The 23042-nt window shown below is 48.6% G+C and overlaps 6 protein-coding genes across 6 annotated transcripts; 2 read left to right on the top strand and 4 right to left on the bottom strand.

Moving 5' to 3' along the window:
• Positions 1-332: 332 nt before the first annotated feature.
• Positions 333-5129, bottom strand: LY89DRAFT_48210 (uncharacterized protein). Its single transcript, XM_018207839.1, has 6 exons — positions 3897-5129; positions 3618-3841; positions 1511-3567; positions 1311-1464; positions 742-1260; positions 333-686 (listed from the first exon to the last, which is right to left on the bottom strand). Exons 1-6 carry the CDS (start codon positions 4727-4729, stop codon positions 544-546), a joined length of 3930 nt encoding a protein of 1309 aa, XP_018072773.1. The 5' UTR covers positions 4730-5129; the 3' UTR covers positions 333-543.
• A 789-nt stretch (positions 5130-5918) lies between these two features.
• On the bottom strand, positions 5919-7071 carry LY89DRAFT_48196 (DUF1711-domain-containing protein). The gene is made up of 2 exons (XM_018207838.1): positions 6596-7071; positions 5919-6456 (listed from the first exon to the last, which is right to left on the bottom strand). Exons 1-2 carry the CDS (start codon positions 6961-6963, stop codon positions 6033-6035), a joined length of 792 nt encoding a protein of 263 aa, XP_018072772.1. The 5' UTR covers positions 6964-7071; the 3' UTR covers positions 5919-6032.
• Positions 7072-8137: 1066 nt separating this feature from the next.
• On the top strand, positions 8138-15094 carry LY89DRAFT_48327 (uncharacterized protein). Its single transcript, XM_018207842.1, has 3 exons — positions 8138-8474; positions 8530-14838; positions 14889-15094. Exons 1-3 carry the CDS (start codon positions 8298-8300, stop codon positions 14904-14906), a joined length of 6504 nt encoding a protein of 2167 aa, XP_018072771.1. The 5' UTR covers positions 8138-8297; the 3' UTR covers positions 14907-15094.
• On the bottom strand, positions 15080-17380 carry LY89DRAFT_48305 (FAD/NAD(P)-binding domain-containing protein). Its single transcript, XM_018207841.1, has 5 exons — positions 17373-17380; positions 16912-17321; positions 16359-16793; positions 16024-16307; positions 15080-15974 (listed from the first exon to the last, which is right to left on the bottom strand). Exons 2-5 carry the CDS (start codon positions 17030-17032, stop codon positions 15282-15284), a joined length of 1533 nt encoding a protein of 510 aa, XP_018072770.1. The 5' UTR covers positions 17033-17321; positions 17373-17380; the 3' UTR covers positions 15080-15281.
• Positions 17381-17441: 61 nt separating this feature from the next.
• Positions 17442-19129, top strand: LY89DRAFT_684322 (DNA glycosylase). Its single transcript, XM_018214855.1, has one exon. It carries the CDS (start codon positions 17678-17680, stop codon positions 19013-19015), a length of 1338 nt encoding a protein of 445 aa, XP_018072769.1. The 5' UTR covers positions 17442-17677; the 3' UTR covers positions 19016-19129.
• A 591-nt stretch (positions 19130-19720) lies between these two features.
• LY89DRAFT_684319 (uncharacterized protein) lies at positions 19721-21969 on the bottom strand. Its single transcript, XM_018214854.1, has 4 exons — positions 21613-21969; positions 21302-21557; positions 20111-21203; positions 19721-20056 (listed from the first exon to the last, which is right to left on the bottom strand). The coding sequence occupies exons 1-4, from the start codon at positions 21774-21776 to the stop codon at positions 19857-19859; spliced, it is 1713 nt and encodes a 570-aa protein (XP_018072768.1). The 5' UTR covers positions 21777-21969; the 3' UTR covers positions 19721-19856.
• Between the last annotated feature and the right edge of the window lie 1073 nt (positions 21970-23042).

Below are 23042 nucleotides of genomic sequence, written 5' to 3'. Positions count from 1 at the left end.
CGGCTTCGGCACAACTCATTTTCCTTCAGCCTCTTTCTGCCCCTGACCGCAGTTCGCCTATCGAAACCAGAACAGTTCATCATCACAAGCAAGACAACAACGAGAAGACTTTGGAAACTCATTTATGCTTATGAACAATCAATCACTCGCATATACCGGGCGCCATCCCATGGCATCCGACGCAACAGGGCCGATCCAGTCTAAACATCGCGGAACAAACGCATCAAAGCATCTCAGTCCGTCCAAGCCCCCAGCTCCAAGCCCAAGACGTCTGTGCTCCCAGTACCGCAGCCCATTGTAGTCCATCAATCCTTTCCCATCATCTCCTCACGCAATGAACATACTCCCCATTGAAGAAAAGGAAAGGCTGAGCAGCCGATTAACCCCATACACCTATCCACATGCATGCCGAGTATGAGTAGAGAAAGATAAGGAGACCGAGCAAAATAAGATGATGTTAACGCCTGACTGGGAAGAATGTCTCTTTGTCAAAGAATTCCATTCGCCCCTTGATCCCTACCCAGTTGACCTGCTTGCTATGTCTCAGGAGCCGGACTTCGGCCGTACGAAGTCGTCAATATTTACGAGTGAACCAGCACCACCCCCTTCTCGAAGATCTTCTAGCAAGACATATGTTTGTTGATAGAGTCTTTCGAGAGCGGCGGAGGAGGATTTGCCCAAAGATACTGCGGCTCATTAGCGTCTATGTTCCGTGTACGACTTTCACGTGGCTGAGCTTACGTAGTATTGCAGAGTTTAACTCTTCTGCCACTGCCATCCGACCTCCAGGATCCAGGAGATGAGAGACCTCTTTGACTTTCAATGGGTCTTCATATGCCATCAAAGCGAAGATGTCGTCGAGGCCCTTCTTGACTTCTCTTCTTGGATCATCCTTGAATTCTGCTTGGAGTTCTGTACCATAAACCAGTGTATCTTGTAACAATCGTAGATGCTCATTCTGGCTTTCAGGGAGTTCCTCGGTGTCCATCCGGTCGTAGTTGTTTGAGTTCGGATGATCATCTAATTCCATGTCATGATTGATGATATCGTCATACCAGTCTCCATTATGACCATTACTCTTCTTGATGATTTTCGAGCTGGCATTCTGTAACTCGGCTGCTTGTCTCACCATTTCAATGAATTTTCGACATCGTAAGCGGAAGTAGACATGCTCATTGTCTTTGAGCACACTTGGATAATAAGCGTTAGTGTACTTCAGAGCTTTGTCAACGTCCCCTTCCAGAACAGCAGTTCGTATCCCTGTGAAGTCATTAGCCACTGTTCTATCATGAAGGAACTGATGAATTTACGCTGACGATGACTTGCATCTTCATCCTCCTTGACATCGAAACCTTTAACGACCTCATTCGGATCTAGGCTCAATGCTTTCTTTTCTGCGTGAACTTCTTCCGCAAATGCTCTGGCAGTCTCGACATAGCCATCATGGGCAAGAGCTTGGAGAACCTAGCACACTTAGCAATTTTCTGAGCAATCTCTTCAACCAACGTACCAATGCTTGTATTAGTTCTGTTTCGTCCATTGGGGGTGCTAGCTTAGCTGTGCTTGTGGCTTCAATTTCTTGTCTGATTTGCTTCTTCTCTCTCTGCGATGAATAATTAGCTCGTATCCCTGTCCACATAACCTTAGAAATCTCCCGCGATATCCAATCCTGGCGAAGGCGGCCAATTTGTGCTTGGAGGAGGGCGACTTGAGCGCGCTCGCTCTCAGAGATTTGTGGAATTCTTGCCAGTGCGATGAAAAGCGAATTAGTTGTTGTGGAACGTTCCTGTTCAACCGGTGATTGTAGCTGTGGCTCTGCTGCATGGTTGGCATCATTACTTGATTGACCAATTGGGGGTTGGCTTCCTGGAGCTCGTGGATTCTCTGAAGAGGGCTGGTGAGGTGCGCCTTGGCCATGTTGAACAAAGCGACCAACCCCGTTCTGAGCAGTCGAGTATTGTTGGCCTATTATTGTAGTGATGTTCGGGGGAGAAGTAACATGGCTGTGTCCGTTTTGATTGGCAGTAGATTGTCGAATCTCTGAATCGGGGCCATGGAAGACTCGGTGGCCATTTTGGGCCAAAGCTGTCTGCTCTTCCCGATATGTAAGAGGATGAAACAAGCCTGATCCAGAAAGATCAAACGTGTGAACGGGGCCATTATATTCATTCAAGACTTGAGAAAGTGCATCATAGGCAGAACTCAGCCGTGAGTGCAGACTCCTCCGAGGTCGTTCACCACTGATACCAAGGAAGTTTTGAGACTCAATGGCATTGCTTGGAGGCGGCTGACGTGGATTCCGACTTGTGAATGAATGGCGATAATAAGGTAGCGCAAGTGGACGATTTGAGCGATCTTGTGTTCTCCGCGGTCTTGGAGATTGGGTTCCGGAAAAGAATTCTTGATATGTAATGGTTGGACGACGTTCACGGCGTGACAGCCGAACCGCAGAGATATAAGTACCATTCCTGGGACTGGCTGATTCTGTCAAATCGCGCGTTGCATTCGACAGGACAGAATTAGAAGTCGCAGTGTTACCACGTAGTAGTCGAATCTGGTTTTCATTGGCTGTCTGAAGACTGTCAAGATCACTGAGATATGGCCCAGACGGATGGTTACTTGTTTCTGCGAAACCCCAACTAGGGAATTGGCTGAAGCCGTTTGAACTATCGAGATCTTGTCTGTAGGGTCCACGACCAGATGATGTTGGTGTATGACCATCTAGTGGTATCAGAGGAGGTGGAGAGTCTAGTGGAGATACGAGGGATAGATCGGTCACTGTAGTAGGCTGCAGCAATGCACTTCCAATATTTCGATCCGCAGTTGCTGGAGTCACTGTTGCATTTGAGGCCGAAGAGATACGTCTGATGGTTGGATGCTCCAAGGCATGATGCCATGTATAGAGCCTCGTCTCATAACCTCGCCGTGTTCGAAATGTATTGAGAGTGATATACGGTCGTGCTGTAGAGCTGTCCAGCTCGCCACTATTGGCCTCGAGCTGGCGTATCCGACCTGCTGCCCGAGCTTGATCATAAGTGTTGAAAGGTCCAAGCGTTTCCTCTCGTGCTGGACTCGTAGCTCTGTCGTTGACAATCTCAGGGGTGCTAGAATGGTTCGCGCTGTTGGCTGAGGTGTCGATGACACCGGGGTCATCGGTAGCTTCAGCAGTCGGAGCATGTTCAGTGACAGCTGGTAGGGCCTGCCCTTCATTCTTATGGATCGACAGACCAGTTGGAATTGCTTCTAGGGGTAGAAGAGGAGGCGGAACTACTTCTCGGTGGATAAAATGTTCCTGGATAGATGCCGTATTTTCGTCTTCTAAGGATGATTCCGGAGCTCCAGCGGCATCTGCTCCATTTTCTTGATTGTTGGAGCCATTGCCTGGTATATCGCTACGAAGTGGGGAATGGGGATAAGAAAAAGTATTACTTGCCGACATCATGCCATCTATGTCAAAGACAAATGGTCTTTGCCCGAAATTTACTCTTATATGCTCGCCCGCTTTCTTCATACCTACGGAAGGAAAGAGCTTCCCTTTATTTTCCTTGATATCGCGGAAAGCGGTACCTGAAATAGAGTTTAGCAAGCGTTACTAAGAGAAGTGAAAGTAACTTTACCTAGATGATCACCGTTCTTCGTAAAAAAAGCACATCCTGTTCGGAAATTCACTCCGCAGCCGATCACATCTCCGGAATTGAAAGGTGGTCCGTAGTGCTTGCCTGAGCTCTGGCAGCAAAATGAGTGACCGTCGTCCCCATGGTACGCATATGACTCTGGCTCCCATCCGGGCAACCTTGATAATGGTACGTTCTTGGTTGAGAAACCAATACCAATAGAGCTTCTACGGAGTGTGTTAGAGATAGTCAAATATGTGGCATGTAGATGGGCAGATATACTCTTCTCTTTTCCTCGAGACAATATCGACCTCAAAGTAGTAGATTCCGCACTGGGATGGCATAGGATGGTCTGCCCTGATGGCACACGCTTCATGATCTCGGTCCCTTTCAGATTTTGGCCCTGAGAACTTCACTTCCATACCATCGTTCAATACCTCTAAACCTCCGTACTTATCCAGGCTATTCCATTTAGAAGGTAGAGGGGTCAGAGTTTCGTCTTTTGAAGGCGGTGCTTTTTCAATCACATCATGTGCGATACCCCGATACGAGGAAGCCATCTTCGTATGCAGATTTACACTGCTTGCACTTGTAGAGAGCGAACCAGGTTGTGAGGATGGAGCAGACTGGCTGTCTTTCTGCGCTGCAATCTTCGCCTTGTGTGCCTCCTCTAGCCTCTGTAGATATCTTGACCCTTTCAGATATGATGGTATGAAGAACTGCTCTGTGCTGCTTCCGCCGAAATTTCCATATCCATTTCCACTCACTACCGCTGCGAATGCACTCGAAAACGGGTGTAATTGTCCGCCACGACCCCATGACCCCGAACGCCCATGAGAGCTCCCCCCTGTGTGGAAATCCATATCATACGTGCGGTGATCGTATCGCTGGTGCCCGCCGAAGTTCTGGTAGCTAGGATCATAGCTAAAGTCCGCGTTCTGGTTGAGAAGGTGTGAGAATGCGCCAGACCGAGCTGGCTGCTGATATGGAGCTCCCGATGCCGTCCCAGAAACGACTGAAGCATACGAGGATCTTCGAGGCATGAATCCGGGAGCTCCAGTCGGCATGCTCGAATCTGGAACCCCCGGTGAGCCCGAAGGGTACGAGTTCGTCATCTCAAGATGTCCAAGCGTTCGTAGTTGTAGGATGCTGTCCTTTGCAGGCGGTGTTTTTGCGAAGATTGGTGTAGTGTATCTTCGAGAGTGGTCTCGGATTCGTGAATATAAATAAAGTCCCGCCCTTATATCTGGCTTTCAGTGTATCGATGACCGGACTAAGGTGGGGAGTCTATGATGTGGTGAATATGCGTTCATAGCCAGGATATGGTGTGAATGTGTAAGGAGATGGTTTGCCAGCTCTACCAGAGCTTGGGTCCTGCATGCGAGTCCATTATATGACTTGTTCTTTCGTTCGAGGTCCAGATTGGAAGCATGGGTGTATCAGTGAACAACGATGATAGACGCAATGCCAGGCGCTGAGCTACAAGCGACTAGACTCATTTGAGACAACCTGAAAAAGGTGGGGAGAAGGTACTTGTCACGAGACAGTGAGAATGACCAGCCAATTTCTCAGCACGACGATTTAGGATCATATGTCTGAAGGTTCATTATTCCTGGAAAATAGTCAAATTCTTGTATTTCTTCTGATTACTGGAGTAAAATGTGGATGTGCCAAGATTTGGCTCGCTCAAATCATGGCTCCAGGCTGGCAGGACTTCCTCCAAACTCAAGAAACGGGCTTCACCCCAAGACAAATCAGATCAAATGAATGACAGCATACTTGAACTTTCTCGTCCTTGTACTTGGTCGTGAAAATCGTGCATAACATGTGGCGGCTATCAAAACGAGTATGTTCACATCTTCGCCAGAGACGAACATATTCTCTGTACGTGCACTCATAGACTGCTTGCCGAGTCCTAGCAATCGAGACCTATTCTTGAATGTGTGCTGATCGGAATCTGTTCTTCGAATGTGGAAGCCCGATTCAAGTTCGACCTCAACACTCTCTTTAGCACCTGTTGTATTGGTCTCGTCATAAATATTGGTACTTTCAGCCAGTATGTCACCATATCACCAATAGACGCAGAATGAGGTTGAAAGACCACCGCATCGAGGTGCCTTTCATTCAAAGAGCAATAATACACCGATGCTGTACTATAATACAATCCCACCCTCAAGAGAACGCCAGCCATGATCGCTTAACAGACCCTCCACGAAAATCCGAGACCCAACGCCATTTTCTTTTCCTTGCATATCAAGACCCTACAGCAAGAATAGACCCACTAACGCCTCTAAAGCTTTTTGGTCGGAGCCAACCCAGATGACTTCTTCATTGTACGAGACAGATGTCCACTGAGTAAAGCACCATGCTGTGATATATGTAATAATACATGCTATGCGGTTCAGTCGAAAGAAGTTCTCAAGCAGATGCAGCGACGGCAGGTGCTGCTGGGGCAGCGGGAGGATTTGATGGGACAGGGGAAGAGACCAAGTTGCTCGCCAACTCGACATCGACGCCATTGTTGCTCTTCTCGCTCTTCTCGCTTTCAAGCTGGCTATTGTCTTTGTTCTCCTTGCTGCTCTCTCCAGAAGGAGATCCTTCAGAGGTTCCCTCGACGGTGATCTTTGGTGGAGCCTTCCATCGCGGAATTTCCCAGATGATTCCAGTGAAGCTCTTCAGCTTGAAGCTGCCCTTCTGCCACTTGCGACAAGGCTTGCCTGTTCGGTCAAGGGCCCGAAGGCCTGCGTTGATGGCACCTTGGTTGGCTTTGGGCCCCAGCTTATGAGCAGTAGTTGTGGTTCCCCGTGGTGCTGTGCTTGAATGGTCGATGGTGCCGTCCTCCCTGAAGCAGGAAAGTTAGTATAGTAATGTAATTGAGGGCTTTGTGCCGAGATCCTTCAAGCTGTGCGACCGTGAGGCCTTCTATTCCTGGATGTCTGCAGCTGCGTAGATGCGACAAGAGATGGAGATCAAGCACTTACAATCTTGCCTTCTTCTTCGGACCAGGCTTGCCTCGAGGCTTGGGCTGGCCATTTGCATCTAATGCCACACCTGAGCTCCTCTTGACACCCTTCTTCTTGACGCCCTCAGTTGGAGGAGGCATCGACGACGGGACAGGTGTGCCGTTGGCGACGGGTGTATTTGATAGCGACTCGATCGGATTGTCTGCGACAGGCTGTGTGTTCGAGATCGTCGACGATGATTCCTTGGATGGCGATTCCTCCTTGACAGAGGGCGCAAATCTCTGAAGGAGTTTAGAGGACAGTTTCAAAGTGACAATCATGGTGCCCTTCGAGGATTTTCGTCGAGCGCCGGCGGTGGCAGCGGGTTTAGGATTTGATGAAGCCATCGTGGAGTTGGTGATGATGATGATGATGGTGGATGGGAGGAAGAGATGGGAAGACAGGAGGTTTTCAGCGTAGGGTGACTGTCGTAATCGCCGAGCCCTTGAGAATCTCCTAACGTGAGATGATGCACGGTGGCTTTCGACAAAGTGTCGACGCGTTGGGCGAAAGAGATGGATGTATGGCTGTGACGGATGCGGTGATGTTCTGGTGGTGGGATCGTTATGGAGGGAATGGAGTTAATTTGTGGGAGAAGCCTTGCTTTTGACGCTGGCTGATTGCAGAAACCATTGTGTTGGCTTGGAACCTTTTTTTTCGCGCGGTGTGAAGGTGAAGTAGTAGGGAAAATTGCCAGAGCTGAGGTGCGCGGTGCGGTGCGGTGCGGTGCACCAGAAAACAAAAAAAAGGGAATCGAAGCCCAATCAGATCACGCTGACAAAAGTACCAGTGGGAGACTCGGAGAGAGCTATTATTCATTGTCATTTATCGAGTGCTACATGATTTCTGGTCATTTTGATGTTCCTCTTCTCATCTTCCCATTCCGGTGTTAGGCCATACCTTCCTTGCCGGATGCTTCGGTTTTGATTGCTTCCTTCCTGAGACGAGATGGCACACCGAAGAAGGAGAGACCAACCCCGTCTTAATATCGTCCTAGGTCCACCACCACGTTTCCCGCTCGCCCTTCTAGCCTCATGCGAGAGGAACACTCATGATCTCAATTTGAATGATGACTCGCCTTCGTGAGAAGTCTGTCGCCTACATGCAAATTTCCACGAACACGTTCGGTCTAGGCTCGAAAGATGGCGATGTTTCCAGGTTGATGACGATGGGTCGTATCACGTGACTAGCGAACACAGCAATCAATGAAGTTATCATGGACAAAAATGGACTTCCAAGGGTATTCTAATATTCATTCTATACTTTTATTTATCATAAGTTCATCGGTGCTGTTAAAGTTTGCAGCTGAATGTCGTGATGTGTATACCTACGTGTCCCAGAACGACCGTACCGCTAGGTAGTGTCTTATCGATAAGGAGAAACGCGGGCACCTTTCGTTATGATGCTCTGCCAGCATTTCAACTCCCGGCATTCAGAGGTCCTCCCACGACAAATGGCGTCGAACATTCGTACAGCTCAACTTCTACAGCAAGTCCCTTTCTCTATCCTTTCCCCGATATGAAAAGCCAACCTAGCATTGCGCTTGAGACTGTGCACGCGGCCATCGTGATCAGGAGGAGGCGCACCTCTTGATTCATCACAGGACCCCGAACCTGTTACTACATCACGAGACAGACCGGTTATACCTTTACTTGAAGTATATTCAAGCTCCCTTGCAATCATGGCGTCCTATCTGCAAGCCTACTTCCAAGCATCCTCCATGCCGAAGCGCCTTCTTCAATATGCGCTTTCGAAGCTTGAGATCCTCGACACTGATGCGTTGGGCTTGGATAACTTGGACATTGCATTGGGGAGAAATTCCACTTTCGAATTCCGGGATGTTGGTTTACGCTTGAAGGTATGCAGTTGTCCTGCTAGTTGCTGCTGTTGATACTAATTTATATGCTTCTCAGAAACTACAGACGTTACTCCAACTACCCCCTACAATAGAAGTCCTCAAAGCCCGAGTCTTACTGCTCCGGGTCACTATTCCAGTCGACCTCTATAGTAGTGCAATACTAGTTGAAGTGGAAGGGGTGGAGACCCAGCTACGAGTCACATCTCCAACAGAAACGAATCGGACAGACCACGATCGGAAACGAAAACGTCCTGCCTCGAAGAATGCCTCAAGCTCAAGTACGCATACAAGGTCTGACCGTACACGCGAACATGATTCTTTGGAAGAGCATGAGCAAGGAACGACCATCCCATCTGCCGTTGACTTGGCACAGTCCTTCCTACAAACAGAACCAGAGGAAGAAAAGGCCGACTTAGAAGCTGCACTCTTGTCCGAAACGCAGGACTTCGGAACAAATTCAGTCCTGAGCGAGGATGGAGACATTCCAGTAGGAACAGGTGCTGCCTTATCTCTACCCACCTTTATGGGCAGATTCCTGCAGGGTATGCTGGATCGATTACAAGTTCGAATCCAAGGCGTTATTTTCAACTTGGATATTGATCTCCCAAATGAAGCTTCAAGACTTTCGTCAGCAAATCCTCCCGATCCTGTCACAATCTCTCTCAAGGTTGACGATATCGACATCCAGGGCGTCACAGTTGAACTGGAGAACGAATCCGCGGCTGGGGTCCGAACTCAAAAGCCTCCATATAAAAGGGGGAAGAAACTGATTAGTCTTTCGCAAATCCGGGGTACATTGATATCGGAAGCTGCTTTCTTTACCAGCCTATCAAGATCATCTGCTCTCTCTTCCCCACTGGCTGCGTACTCAGAAGCATCCGAAGGACGACGTCCAGCTTCCAAAGCTATTCCTAGCACAAGAAGCAGTATGATGCAAACATCTGAAAGGGGCTCGTCGCCCGATAGCTCTTCTGACATATCATCAAGTCGCCTCTCAATAGCTTCTCCCCACAAGAGTGTTCTCGGATCCGACTCTCTGCGGGCCTCAACTATTGCTAGTGATAATGGTCGATTTGACGACGCTCCAGAAGACGACTCAACTTCTAATATCTCAGCTAGCGCTCACGAAGCCTTGAATGAGATGAGTGACAGTGTTTTTGAAGATTCAGCCTATCTTGACCAAGTCACCGAGAGCCAGTACCTCGACGACGAGAACGGGAATGGAGAATCTGGCCTCTTGTCAACTTCTCGTAACCTCCAGAATAGCATCCAACCATCATCACCTTATTCCACCCCACGAGCATCTATACATATACCGGTGATGCCCCAGACGTTTAATCTACCAACCACAACTGTCTTTGACGAGTCCCCAACTAGTCCAGTCTTGCAATCAACCATATTGCCAAACAGAACCCGCCCAAGATTTTCAGAGAAGAGAATCTCTCAGTCGCAGCCCACTCTTCCTGCTGGTCTGAATCCACCTCCCACTGGCGCTCAACGCTTATCCCAAAGTCCCAACCTAGGTGATGCATCAGCGAGCGCTGGCAGAGACCTCGAGACTGCATCCACGCCTCCCGGTGAAGAAGATCTTACGCAATCACAGTTATTTAGCCATGAGGATGCAGAGAGTATGTACATGAGCGCTGTCTCGCACACTTCTTCAGTTTCCAAATTGCCCGGCGGTTGGTCAAATTCAAATAGCGGAAGTGAAGGCTCAAGATCACCACCAGAAAGCCCGAGAGTCGTCGGCCATGGGGAACCGCTGGATAACCTGGAGCATGCCCGACATATAGTCCCAGAACAATCTGAACTAGCCCTCGAGAATCTACGACAGAGCTCTACGATCGACGCTGAAAATCCCGCTACGCCTCGACGCCTTTCGTTTTCGACACCTACAGTCGCTGACAGTCACCAAATTCCAGCTATACCTCAAGGCTCTAGCGATTCCTCTGAACGATCTGCTACTTCTTCGGATGACTACTCTCGCTTGAGTAAACAGTTTTTTACTATTGATCGGGTTGATATCTACGCACCCTCAGCACTCCCTACTTCTTCTCCTAGCGAATCAGATCATGCCGCTCCTAGTTCCATGTCTTATAGTACATACAGCGTCCAGAGTTCAGTCTCACAGTCGACATCTGCAAATGTGCCAGGAGCATTTTCTACCCATCTCCCGACTCAAAGGCCAGCAACAAGGCAGAGCGTACCAGTACCCGAGCCAGCCGCTGTTGGCCAGGAGGAAGAAGCAAAAGATACTTCCACCGAAGTAATGATAGGAAATGTAGTGGCCCAGTTCGATATATCGGTTGGGAGACTTATGTTCAAACTTACCCAGCAACTCAAGGAAGCCATGAAGCCTACCTCGGCAAATCGTACTTCGAACGGGCCAGCTCCTCCAGAAAAGTCTTTCAAGTTTTCCGTTCAAGACATTTCTATTCTGTTTCTTGAGAGGCTTGAAGGTACATTGGGTTCTCGTGGTCCTGCAGCATCGCCATCACTTGCAGATGTATTGTTGCGAACAACTTTTAGTGGTCTGCAGGTTAAGTCTCATATCACAGCCTCAACTACGACTACGTCGATAACCCTTGAGAAATTCGTCTTTGGCTACGCGAGAGAAAATATCATCTCCTTTGATGCCAGTCTTCAAATGCGAAATTCCGTCCGGGATTTGAAGGCCTCAGACGGTATCGATATATCCGTAAATATAATGCAAACAACAGAAATTACACGGTGCGAGGTTGTGACACTACCACTTCACGTATCCATAGACCTTCAGAAGCTTGATGAGACTTTCAGCTGGTTCGGAGGTCTGAGCAGCGTACTGAATCTGGGCAGTTCCATGGCCTCCAATGCAACGATCACTGCAAGCCCTGGCAAACCTAAACCCCGAGGAGTCCGGTTCGAGGCGCCAATTCGACCAGACGACAAATCTGTAGCCAATCAGAACAAGGCAGATGTACGAATTGGAGGATTTATACTAGATTTAGTGGGTGCTGAATGCAGCATTGGGATAGAAACGTCGGCCGTGAAAGTGGTCAGTCGAGACGAAGGTGTTGGACTTTCTATTCAGAAGACCCGTCTGTCTGGTCCACATCTGAAGCACTCAAACGACGAGCCGCCCATCAGTGTGGATATCACATCTACTCGTATTGAGTATCTGATGTCCCCCAAGGATGCTGACTTAGATCGACTCCTTGCCCTCATCACCCCATCCAAAGCCAAGTATGACCAGGATGATGACATTCTGCTTGATACCCTGTTACGACAACGTAAGCAGGGTGCTGTATTGAGGCTTACCGTGGACGATGTTCAAACCAGGGTCGGCAGATTACACGAACTGAATCATCTGCCGGAATTGGGAGAAGAGGTTTCAAGACTAGCAACTGTTGCGAAGTATCTACCGGACGACGAACGACCTGGACTGTTGTCGTTGGTCACGCTGCGAAAGTTTGAAGCACATGTCGACTTTGAGAACGATCTAGGGACGGTTCAGCTCTCGTCATCAGATATAGAAGTCGCTCAAATCACCTTACCAGCACTCGTCGCCCTCAGCATTGGTAACATATCAGCACGTCGCAACACTACTGAGCTTCTACTTGGTATTGCAACAGATCCGGAATTGCGAGAGCCAAGTTTGAGATCTCCAATGCTCATGGCAAGAATGATTGGTGATGAGATGGAGCCAGTAGTAAGAGTCAAAGTGTGGAATCTGAAAGTTGAGTACAGAGTACCGACCTTGATGGTTCTGCTTGGGCTAGCGGACGATGCTACTTCTCAGGATATATCAGCGAGTCTGGCTGGATCAGTTGCTACATTGACAGACCTCGTCCGACCCAAGTCTAAGCAGATGAGGCAAGACATTCCTGGCGGAACTGTGAGCTCTACGTCGAAGCCTATGACAGTAGATATTGTCATTCGCGACTGCATCATTGGTCTCAATCCTCTAGGATTGCCATCGAAAGTACTTGTCGTGATGACGGAAGCGCATCTGAACGCACTTCTTCCTAAGGATGGAAACGCAAACCTTTCAACAGACCTGGGTAAGGCATCTGTGCTCGTGATTGACAACGTCGCGAATCTTATTACTGCCGACACCAACATCAGGTCTCGCCGAACCTCTTTTGACGGAGGCAGCACACAGGTAGCTGATCTCTGCGCAACGGGATACGTTTCTGTCAGCTACATATCGTCAGCGAAAGCCATCGTGCAAATCCTCACGAGCGAGGAAGGCGAAAGATCCATCGACGTTGAGCTTCGAGATGACCTCTTTGTTCTCGAATCTTGCGCCGACTCCACTCAAACTCTTATTGCCGTCATGAATGGGCTCTCACCTCCAACTCCTCCAAATAAGGCGATGAAATACCGTACGAAGGTTATTCCAGTACATGATTTGCTTGCATCATTGTCAGGAGATGCTTTTGGTACTGCAGAGGGAGAGTACAATTTCGACGATGATTTCGGAATTGGAGACGGCCTGGAAGGAGAACTTTTGGGTGACGAAACGGATGATCTCGATTTCGACTCAGACTACTACCAGAACGAGAGAGACGATCAGTATGGCGAGGTGGGATCATCAAGCTCAACTAAGTTGACTTCTCGCGATACTCCAGAAGGAGTTCTACTAGAGAGTTTTGTGGAACCACGACAAGAACCAGAGAATGAAGAGCTGGAGTTTCAGGAAGATCATTTCGGCACTGGATCGATTTTGGAAGGCACAGCTCACAGGTGGAACTCGGCCAAGAACACCTATGACAGGTCGAACATCTCCAAAATTCGCAGAAGCCCCCTAAAAGTCTGTATCCGTGACGTCCATATCATCTGGAACCTATTTGATGGCTACGACTGGCAACACACTCGCGACACTATATCTAAAGCTGTGCAAGATGTCGAGTCGAAAGCAATAGAGAAACGAGCTCGGAGCGAACGACGACCTACCTTCGAGCAAGACGTTGACGACGAAGAGACCGTTATTGGCGATTTTCTTTTCAACTCGATCTACATTGGTATCCCCGCAAATCGTGACCCGCGCGAACTTGCTGCTGCAATCAATCAGGAGTTGAACGATAATGCGACAGAAACCGAATCCATTGCAACTACAGCGGTATCTACTTCTCCAAGTCGACAAGGCAGTGGACGCAAATCTAGAACCAAAAAGTTACGCTTACATAGAAGTAAACACCACAAGATTACCTTCGAGCTCCGAGGAGTTAATGTAGATCTTGTGGCATTTCCTCCAGGTAGTGGCGAGACACAGAGCTCGGTTGACATTCGGGTCCGAGATTTCGAGATCTTTGATCATGTTCCGACCTCAACTTGGAGGAAATTTGCCACATACATGCAAGATGCCGGGGAAAGGGAGACAGGTACTAGCATGATTCACATTGAAATTCTCAATGTGAAACCAATACCCGATCTAGCGGCGTCTGAGATCGTTCTCAAGGCGACTGTCCTTCCTCTTCGACTTCATGTCGACCAAGATGCCCTCGATTTCATCACACGGTTCTTCGAGTTCAAAGATGATTCAACGCCGAAAGAACCATCTCCAGGTGATGTGCCATTCCTTCAGAGAGTCGAAGTGAACTCTGTCCAAGTCAAGTTAGACTTCAAGCCTAAACGCGTCGATTATGCCGGTCTGAGGTCAGGCCACACGACAGAATTCATGAACTTTCTGATTCTAGATGAGGCGGACATGGTTTTGCGACACACAATCATCTATGGTATATCTGGTTTCGACAAGCTTGGAAAATGTCTGAACGACATCTGGATGCCTGACATCAAGAGGAATCAGCTTCCTGGAATTCTTGCTGGATTGGCACCAGTAAGGTCGATTGTGAACGTTGGCGAAGGTTTCCGACATCTCTTCGTCGTTCCAATGCGAGAGTATAAGAAAGACGGCCGCGTAGTGAGAGGGATTTCGAAAGGTGCAGCAGCTTTTGCTAGGACGACGGGGACCGAGCTTGTCAAATTGGGCGCAAAGGTTGCAATCGGTGTTCAGACCGTTTTACAGGGTGCTGAAGACTTCCTTGGTCCTGCTGTAGAGAAGACTGGTATTGATGACGATGAATCCGACGAGGAGAGCAAGCAGATCAGTTTGTATGCCAACCAACCTGTTGGTGTGTTGCAAGGTCTTCGAGGGGGGTATAACGGACTACAAAGAGATCTCGTTCTTGCACGGGATGCAATCATTGCAGTACCTGGGGAAGTAATGGAGAGCGGGAACGCAGCAGGCATGCTGAGAGCGGTGCGAAAGCATGCACCGACTGTAATATTAAGACCTGCAATAGGGGTCGCAAAGGCAGGAGGCCAGATATTGATGGGCGCCACTAATGCTTTGGACCCTGTGAATCTACAGAGAGCTGATGCTGTAAGTCTAAACTACGATGTCTTGTGTTCATTTTGCTGACTAAATCGTAGAAATATAAGAAGCATTGACGACGTTATGAGATTTTTCGGGCATAGGTAGCGAGCCAACATACGGAGCATATTACGGCATATTTTTGGGGCGTTGGATTTTGTGCATAGGAGGCTTCGTGATTCCCACTGAGCGATTTGTTAAGATAACCACCGAAATTGAAATCAAGGTTCTACACTTCAAATGCTCAATCTATAGTGTTGCCTAATGAAATGAGGCGAGGAGTGAAGACTATTTTATTAAGCTGAACAGAGTGGTGATCCTTTTTGTAAGCCAACTTCTACTTTTCTTCGTACTGCGTACCCATCTTGTCAAATTTGATGCCGTGCGCACAAGATCATCCCAGGTACAACTCAATATGCTCCCCAGCCAGTCATGACTCGACGCCATTGCTCCTATGCCGTCTTCAATCCATCATCAGCGAATCCGCGAACATTGACATCCTTACCACCATCATGTCCGGTACTACTGCCCCCAACATTCTGGCTATCTAATACCTCACACTCCTTACCATACTTCCTCGCGATCCTCTGCGCCACCATTTCCCCAGACCAATAAGCACCAGTCACCGTTCCTAACGCAACAAAGGGCGCTGTATGCTCACCAGCAAACCACAAATTTCTATCCGGAAGCCCTTCCCTCATTATCTCGATATCTTTATCTCCTTCCTTGAGACCGACTGGGAAGTTACTGTAGCTGCCATTCCCAGCTAAATCATCGGTCGTCCACGAGGTCGCTAAGCAGTAACTTGGAATACAATCTTTCGATGCTGCGTCGTAGTGAGGAAGTTTTGATATGTATGGCTGGAAATAATCTGCTAGCCAGGTAGTCCGTTGTGATTCGGTGTGGAGATCGTTCCATTTCTTGGCAATGAGAGAGCCTTGGTCACCGAAAATGTAGAAAAGGAGAGTTGGGTGAGCAGACGCTCCAGGGAGGGTCGCGAGGTCAACTGCTTCTTGGTTCCAGTCTTTTGAAGCTGGCGGCTTGGAGTATGCTGGGTGGAGCCATTGGATGAATCCGGCGGGAGGCTCCTTGTTTGGTTCATCTGAGGGACCTTGCCAGAATGCTCGAGGAAATGTGACGTATACCTGGAGACATTTAGCATCCTCACTTCAGGTGCCGTTTGTAAGTACTCACCTTCTCTAAGTTGCCGTACCCGATGGCATCAATTGCTTCTGTCAATCTGCTGGGTAATTCTGGGTTGAAAACCGATTTGTTCTTTTTCAACCATCCTAACGGAGCCGTCACCACCACCTCGTCAAACTCAAAAGATCCTCCGTTTGTGGTATGGAGGATAGGTTGTCCATTTTCGGTCTCAATTCTGTTCACTTTGGTATTTAAATGGATTATTGCTTGTTCCTTGGCATGCTTGGTGATCACCGCCAGAATATTTTGGTATGTGCCTGCACAGAATAAATTCTCTGATCGAGTTAGCAACGAGAGGATCATGGACAGTAAGAGAAAGTACTCACCACCGTCGATGCATTCCTCCAACCAAAAGAACTTCAGACTCTGACGACTGATCGGAGTCCCAATAAATGCACCCCACATCTCGGCTATCTGCAACAGCATATTTGCTTTCCGTTTTTCTTCATCATTCTTGGACATCAGAGAAGCCTTCTCAAGGAAGAAATCCCAGAGACTTCTCGATGGATCGATAGTTGCTCCATGATGCTCAGAGAACTTGAAAGCTTCCATGATAATACCCCAGAACGTCCCACTGAGTTCGCTTGCGTTGCTGACACGCTTTCCCTGATCATCGTAGAGTGCGTCTGCCTCATCTGCCCAGGAGTGAGTTGCAGTTTTGGTCATTTTGGCAAGATCTAAGATTGGATTGTTGTCGGTTCCATGGATCCAATTCGGGCCCATGTCGACTATATGGCCATTGGGCAGTGTGTCTTGGTGCACTGTGGTTGGTCTTAGCGCCAAGTATTCAGAAAGTGTGATGAGGTATGAAGTGGGAAATGGAGACAACGATAAAAGCACCCAATCTTGATATCGGCAGTAATTGGAGAGGTTACTTACTTCGGCCACCTAGCCTGTCTCTGGCCTCTAGTATTGTGACTTGGAAGCCTTGCTGCAGAAGGACGTCTGCACATCTCAGGCCACTGACTCCCCCTCCTATGATACCAGTCTTTGTTGTCATACTTCTGGTATCTGACTACAGAGGTGTTAGGCACGAGACTAATGGCATTGCACAAGTGACAACTATGAACACTACTCTTACTGCTCGATGAAATGCTCTATTTGACCATGGACAGGCAACGATAGACACATTACTTTCGATTTGTTTAGAAGTGAATAAGACAAGCTCTTTAGTGAAGATGCGGGGAAAGATTCGACTTCTCAGAATAGATAATTGTGAAGGCAAATGTGATAAAAAGGACATAAACAGCTAGAACCTCAGAGATAGTTCTAGCAGATGCCTGCAAATACTTGACTAGATAAGTCAGACCTCAAACCCGGATAATCTCGGGGCAACTTACTTTGAAGCCTAGACGGGAGAAAAGACAAGAGTGCAATTCACAGAGAAAGTATCAAGTTGAAATCCACGTTCAAATAAATCACCAATAGTAATACAAAGACCCGGAGTTGATTTGGATGGAGCCTGCAAGTAGCTCTAACATGACTACGCTAGAGCTCGTACGTAAGCGACGAAAGTCATTCGGTCATCGATTGCGCGAGCCGAGCCGAATTCAGGGGCATACTTGTAGAGCTCTTCCATATCAACCATGATTTGCTTTTCTAAACCTCCACAACTGCCCCTGAGCTGCGAAGCTCTACCTGCATCATGCGAACTTCAAAGCTTTCGCAAGAGACCACCAAATTCCTCAATGCGACACGCTCAAGCCGCCGCAGCACTCGTTCCTCCCTCTCGAACCTTGCAAGCTCTTTGATAGACTCGGACGAAGCAACGAATGGACCAGTCGACATCGAAGATGCTATTCCCACGACTCGAAAGCGCAAGAGGGAGCCTACGCCCCGCACGCCTATCAAGAAGTCCCCAAATAAGACGGTAATCAAGACCGAGACCGAGGACACCCTCACTTTCTCGCCATCTCCAGCGAAAGCTTCCAGAGTCCGCAAGCCGGCACGTCAGATCAAGAATGAAGAGACGGGTGAAGTGGAAGTCCAGCCACCCAATGACTGGGCTGAGGTCTATGCCACTATGAAGGAAATGCGCATTACGGGGTCTGCTACCAATGCCGCAGTCGATACGATGGGCTGTGAGCGTATGGCACAAGCGCATGTTACTCCCAGGGTCAAACGATTCCATACGCTGATTGCCCTGATGCTGTCATCTCAAACGAAAGATACTACGAATGCAGTTGCCATGAACAGGCTGTACAATGAACTTCCGGCGTGGAAAGAGGGCGAGGAGAAGGGCTTGACGTTGGAAAATATACTGGCTGTTGATCCGAAGTTGTTGAATGAGTTAATATGGGTTGTCGGATTTCACAACAATAAGACAAAGTATATCAAAGCTGCGGCAGAAATTTTGAGAGATAAGTGGAATGGTGACATCCCTGACAGTATTGAAGGCCTTATGTCTCTGCCCGGAGTAGGCCCTAAGATGGCGTACCTCTGTCTCAGCGCTGCTTGGGGTCGTACCGAAGGAATTGGAGTTGATGTACACGTCCACCGCATCACCAATATGTGGGGATGGCACAAAACCAAGAACCCAGAAGAAACTCGGCTGGCTCTCCAAGCTTGGTTACCAAAAGAACTGTGGCACGAAATCAACTGGTTGATGGTCGGTCTTGGCCAGACGATTTGTCTCCCTGTAGGAAGAAAGTGTGGTGATTGTGAATTAGGGTTGAGTGGTTTGTGTAAGGCTGCCGAGAGGAGCAAAGTGACGTTGGGGAGAAAAATCAAAGAGGAGAAGATCAAAAAGAGTGAGGAAGGAGAGGTGGTGGAGAAGACGGAGACCGTTAAGATCGAGGAGGTAGATGTGGGAGAAGTCCCTGTGAATGCCGATGGAGATGCGAAAGTGGCTGTTGAGGGTATGCCCGAGGGCGATGTTACTGAGGGTATGACGAAGGAGGAGGAGGAGGAAGCATTGGATGACATTGCGAACGCGCCTGGAGATCTGAAGAAGACTCCCAATAAGAAGCGCACCAAGAGATGAGATATGTATGAATGTACCAGGTCATGTTGTATATTCTCTGTATATTGTGTATATTACATATATTCTGTACGAAGACTTCAGCAAAGAATTGGCTTTATTAGCCTCGGATACAACAAGCAACACGGTCTCGCGGAATCAGTTGTCTCTCCTGCGTATTACTTACTAATACGGAGGAATTATAAGAGACGTGCAGCCACAAATCCATGTCAGCGAGAAGGCGTACTAATTCACGACCCACTATAGCCCGCCTTCAGACCCCACCTTCCTTGCTACAGCAGCTTACTAACCTAAGGCCTTTCCCTTCGAACTTCTCGTCTTTGACCCATATATACTTTTTTCTATTCTTCCTTCGCAACTTGATGATATCGAGCGGTGTGAGAGTAGCAAGTCGAAAATGCTCCATGAAGTTTGCCTATTGGCGGTGATAAGACGCAGATACAGTACCAACATTGGGTCTTGGCCCGATCACCGGATGACACATCAAACATTGGGCAAGGCACAGCACGTCGCAACTATGTTCTTGGACATAAAAGACGGCGCAGGGATTAAAGATCAGATCCCAATATAGTACAATCAACTTGCAGTCTCTTATGTTCAGAGTTCAAGACTAACTGTACACAGAGCTCCTACTACGTATTGACCTCGTACTATACATTCACATTCACGTCCGAGGACAAACCGGATATGGAAAATCTCAAGCATGCTATTTCAACAAGATTCAAAATCTTCATTCATCATTGGGGATATCATTTACATCTCAAATTATCACCAAAATTATCGCCAGTTTGTTTGATACGGACACCAAAGATGCAGCAGAATACAACGAGATCACTTCGCCAATCTATGCAATCCAGAACCAGATTCTCTCGAAGATATTACGTGGGATTTGCTCTGGCCATTGACCGTCCTCAGCATCAAGAGCGGCTTTACCAGTCGTGATATCCGCATCAGCTGGGTGGATCCAAGGAGTTCGTTTGAAGATCTTCCAGAATCCATAGAGGACGAAGAAGATGGGAATGCCAAGATAAGCAGTGAGGAAATCTGGAACATGTTAGGATCATGAGGCCTGAGGAGCGAGTGATAGAGGAAACTTACTGGTGACGGTCCAGTGAGAGTGGTGCTCGCCAACGAAAACATCAAAACCGTTGAAGACGATGATGATAGCGAAGTAGGTGAAGGCGAACCAAGCGGTGTACGGCTGGAACTTGGACTTGAAAACAAGAGTGTTGCGGTCAACACCTTGGGCCTTCAATGCCTTGTGGAACTGTATGTAAGCAACGCAAATCGAGCACCAGGTGAAGAGGGATGCAATGGTGGTCAAGTTTTGGAACCAGTTGAAAGCAGTAGCAGCGCCGCCGTTCGAGTCGACGGAAAGATACGTGAGACCAGCAATGATGGCTGTGAAGAAGACACACCAATATGGGACACCAGCTTTGCTGCACTTTAAAAGGAACTTTGGCGCCTGTCTGTTCTGTGCGAGAGCAAAGAGGTAACGGGACCCGGTGTACAAGAAGGCGTTGGCAGACGATGATGCCGAAGTTAGGATGACAGCGTTGATGATGGATGGGAGAACTGGAATTCCAGCATTTTGGATGCCAATGACCCATGGAGATTGGGCGGCACCTGCAGCACCGGTTTCCTGGGCCTTCAACAAGTGTGGGTCGTCAGATGCGACAAGAACACCGATGGCCAAAGATCCAAGAACATAGAAGAACAGAATACGCCAGAAGACTCTGCGGACTGCCTTGGGGATGTTCTTGCGTGGATTTTCGGCCTCACCAGCTGCGACAGCAACCAGCTCGACACCGCCATAAGAGAAAGCCGCGTTCACCAAGACGGAGAAGAGACCCAGGAAACGGCCAGTGGCCCCAGTAGAGTCGTACTCTTTCATAGCACCAGGATGCTTCCAATAACGGAAACCCAACCGATCGTGGTTTGGTCCACCACCGAGATCAACAATGAATGCCATGATTAGAAGACCAACAATAGTAATGATCTTGACACTGGCAAACACGAATTCTGCTTCACCATATATTTGGATGGCGAAGATATTTAAGCAGACCACAACGACGATAATGATCGAAATCCATACCGCAACGTTGATGTGTTGCGCTCCTTCCCAATAGTTTATGACGATCGAAGCAGCAGAAATTTCGGCACAGAGTGTGATGGCAGAAGCATACCAGTTCTGTTCGGGTCACCTGGTTAGCTCTTGGATCTCACGAGAATTGAGTAACAACAGGGCGCCACATAATGTGGGGGTTGAATTAGAAGAGGAGTACTCACGTTCCAACCGACGGCAAATCCAAGAGCATCATCGACATAACGAGCGCAGAACTGGGGAATGGAACCTGGGAGAGGAAGCCAAGTCGCCATTTCACCCAAACACTGCATCATGGCAAAAACAGCGATTCCGGTGAAGCTGTACCCCAAAAGTACAGAAAGGGGACCAGCACGCGTGAAGGCGCTGCCGATACCTAAGAAGAGACCAGTACCAATGGTACCTCCTAGGGCAATGAATTGGATGTGTCTGGATTTCAATCTGGATAATTCTCAGCGACGAGCTCTCATCAACTCTTGAATTCCGCAAAACATACCCTCTGGTCACATAGCCGAATTCTTCTGCGGTCTGGATGTCGCCGTACAGCGCGGCAGCTTCAGTAATGCGGCCTTGCTTGGACTCAATGCCATTCTCATCAACATATTGAGGATGGACGCCGTTGTACGACTCATCGACGTTATAAGTGTCCTTCTCCACCATCGTTACGGTATATATTCATACGACGAGGGAGTAAAAGGTAAGATGGGAGGAAGTGAATGTGCGCGTGGGATCCGGGCCAGCTTTATAGTGAGCAAGACCAGGCTGGGAGGTAACACAGCAGAGCCTGCCCAAAATCTATTGGGACAGAGGGAATCTTGGGTGCAGGACGCTACGGCTCGGGACATTCGAATTCGACAGGCATCTCAAGCCACCTTTCCGATGCCTCAAGTCACTCCTCACAATATTCATGAGTGCTGGCTTGGGCGACCGCAGCCTTTTCGTGCATTCGAATTTTAACTTTGAGGCCTACAAGGCTCCTCGATGGGGCATTTTTGCATAGTGCTAAGCTCATCCAGGCCTGGTGCTCAGAACATGGGCGCATTTAGCAAGTTGCTGCACGCATTGGGAATCTTGGAGGACCCTTGAACCCCTGCAGCTGCTTGAGCGGGTAGTGGCCACAGCGGATGGAGCTTTAGCTTTAGGTTTGGATTTGGAAATGGAACTGGAGCTGGAGCTGGAACCAGAACCTATTCCTTCTCGAGTTCACCACCCACCTCGACTGCTTGCTATCAGTTTGAGGCCAATTCCAAGCACATGGGCGACATACATGCAATTATCTGGCCTCGAATCGTATATCTTCTACCAGGATGTCAGCCACCATGCACAATGTCGGGTGGGCTGCCACAGCAGCGAGTGAGCGTGCAGAGTCGTCACCCTCGGCCCAAGGAACAACATTTGCCTCTAAGTTTGGAAGCTGATCGCCCGTTGTGCAGCGTAGCATTCTCGGCATAGCAAATGGCACGTCCAAAAGGATTCTGCACTCCACAATCACCCGTTACTTCTAGAAGCGGGGGATTTGCTCCCTTGCGGCATCTACAAGCTTATTATTACTAGCTAACGCATGCCTCGAGCACGAAGATATTCGTGGGACCAACAAGCTGTGGTAGGCGTACAAGGCATGCCCAAGATAGACCCCACGCAGAATAGGTTCTACACGGCATTACAAACAACCTGGAACTGACGTACATTGTCCACACAAGGCTGGCTGCATACACTTTCAGGCAATATTGAAACTAACGGTGTTGGCTTTGCATGGGTTTTGAAGCCATCTCAAAACGCTTTCTGTTGTATCTTCGGCGAGGCCGCCAGAGCGTGATCTGCTTCAGGTCATGGTGCAATTCTATGCTCTGACGGCGACATTGTGGGAGACAGCCCACACTGTAGGTCGGTAACGAACATGGGGACAAAAGTCCGTGCGTTCAGGCT

This window comes from Mollisia scopiformis (genome assembly GCF_001500285.1).
Source record: "Mollisia scopiformis unplaced genomic scaffold LY89scaffold_10, whole genome shotgun sequence".
Lineage (NCBI taxonomy): Eukaryota > Fungi > Ascomycota > Leotiomycetes > Helotiales > Mollisiaceae > Mollisia > Mollisia scopiformis.
Note: the sequence above shows the minus strand (reverse complement) of the source record. Positions and strands in the feature narration are given on the sequence as shown.

What these genes read in the sequence shown, in the direction of transcription:
- LY89DRAFT_684319 (XM_018214854.1), bottom strand. Translation starts at nt 21,776, where the DNA reads ATGGTGGAGAAGGACACTTATAACGTCGATGAGTCGTACAACGGCGTC. An exon ending in GATTTGCCGTCGGTTGGAAC is followed by an intron (nt 21,204 to 21,301) that starts GTGAGTACTCCT and finishes TGACCCGAACAG; the next exon opens with AACTGGTATGCTTCTGCCAT. An exon ending in CTCTCACTGGACCGTCACCA is followed by an intron (nt 20,057 to 20,110) that starts GTAAGTTTCCTC and finishes AACATGTTCCAG; the next exon opens with ATTTCCTCACTGCTTATCTT.
- LY89DRAFT_48327 (XM_018207842.1), top strand. Translation starts at nt 8,298, where the DNA reads ATGGCGTCCTATCTGCAAGCCTACTTCCAAGCATCCTCCATGCCGAAG. An exon ending in ATGTTGGTTTACGCTTGAAG is followed by an intron (nt 8,475 to 8,529) that starts GTATGCAGTTGT and finishes TATGCTTCTCAG; the next exon opens with AAACTACAGACGTTACTCCA.
- LY89DRAFT_48196 (XM_018207838.1), bottom strand. Translation starts at nt 6,963, where the DNA reads ATGGCTTCATCAAATCCTAAACCCGCTGCCACCGCCGGCGCTCGACGA. An exon ending in CCGAAGAAGAAGGCAAGATT is followed by an intron (nt 6,457 to 6,595) that starts GTAAGTGCTTGA and finishes TTCCTGCTTCAG; the next exon opens with GGAGGACGGCACCATCGACC.
- LY89DRAFT_48305 (XM_018207841.1), bottom strand. Translation starts at nt 17,032, where the DNA reads ATGACAACAAAGACTGGTATCATAGGAGGGGGAGTCAGTGGCCTGAGA. An exon ending in AGACAGGCTAGGTGGCCGAA is followed by an intron (nt 16,794 to 16,911) that starts GTAAGTAACCTC and finishes GACCAACCACAG; the next exon opens with TGCACCAAGACACACTGCCC. An exon ending in GGAGGAATGCATCGACGGTG is followed by an intron (nt 16,308 to 16,358) that starts GTGAGTACTTTC and finishes TAACTCGATCAG; the next exon opens with AGAATTTATTCTGTGCAGGC.
- LY89DRAFT_48210 (XM_018207839.1), bottom strand. Translation starts at nt 4,729, where the DNA reads ATGACGAACTCGTACCCTTCGGGCTCACCGGGGGTTCCAGATTCGAGC. An exon ending in CAGAACTAATACAAGCATTG is followed by an intron (nt 1,465 to 1,510) that starts GTACGTTGGTTG and finishes TAAGTGTGCTAG; the next exon opens with GTTCTCCAAGCTCTTGCCCA. An exon ending in AGATGCAAGTCATCGTCAGC is followed by an intron (nt 1,261 to 1,310) that starts GTAAATTCATCA and finishes ATGACTTCACAG; the next exon opens with GGATACGAACTGCTGTTCTG.
- LY89DRAFT_684322 (XM_018214855.1), top strand. Translation starts at nt 17,678, where the DNA reads ATGCGAACTTCAAAGCTTTCGCAAGAGACCACCAAATTCCTCAATGCG.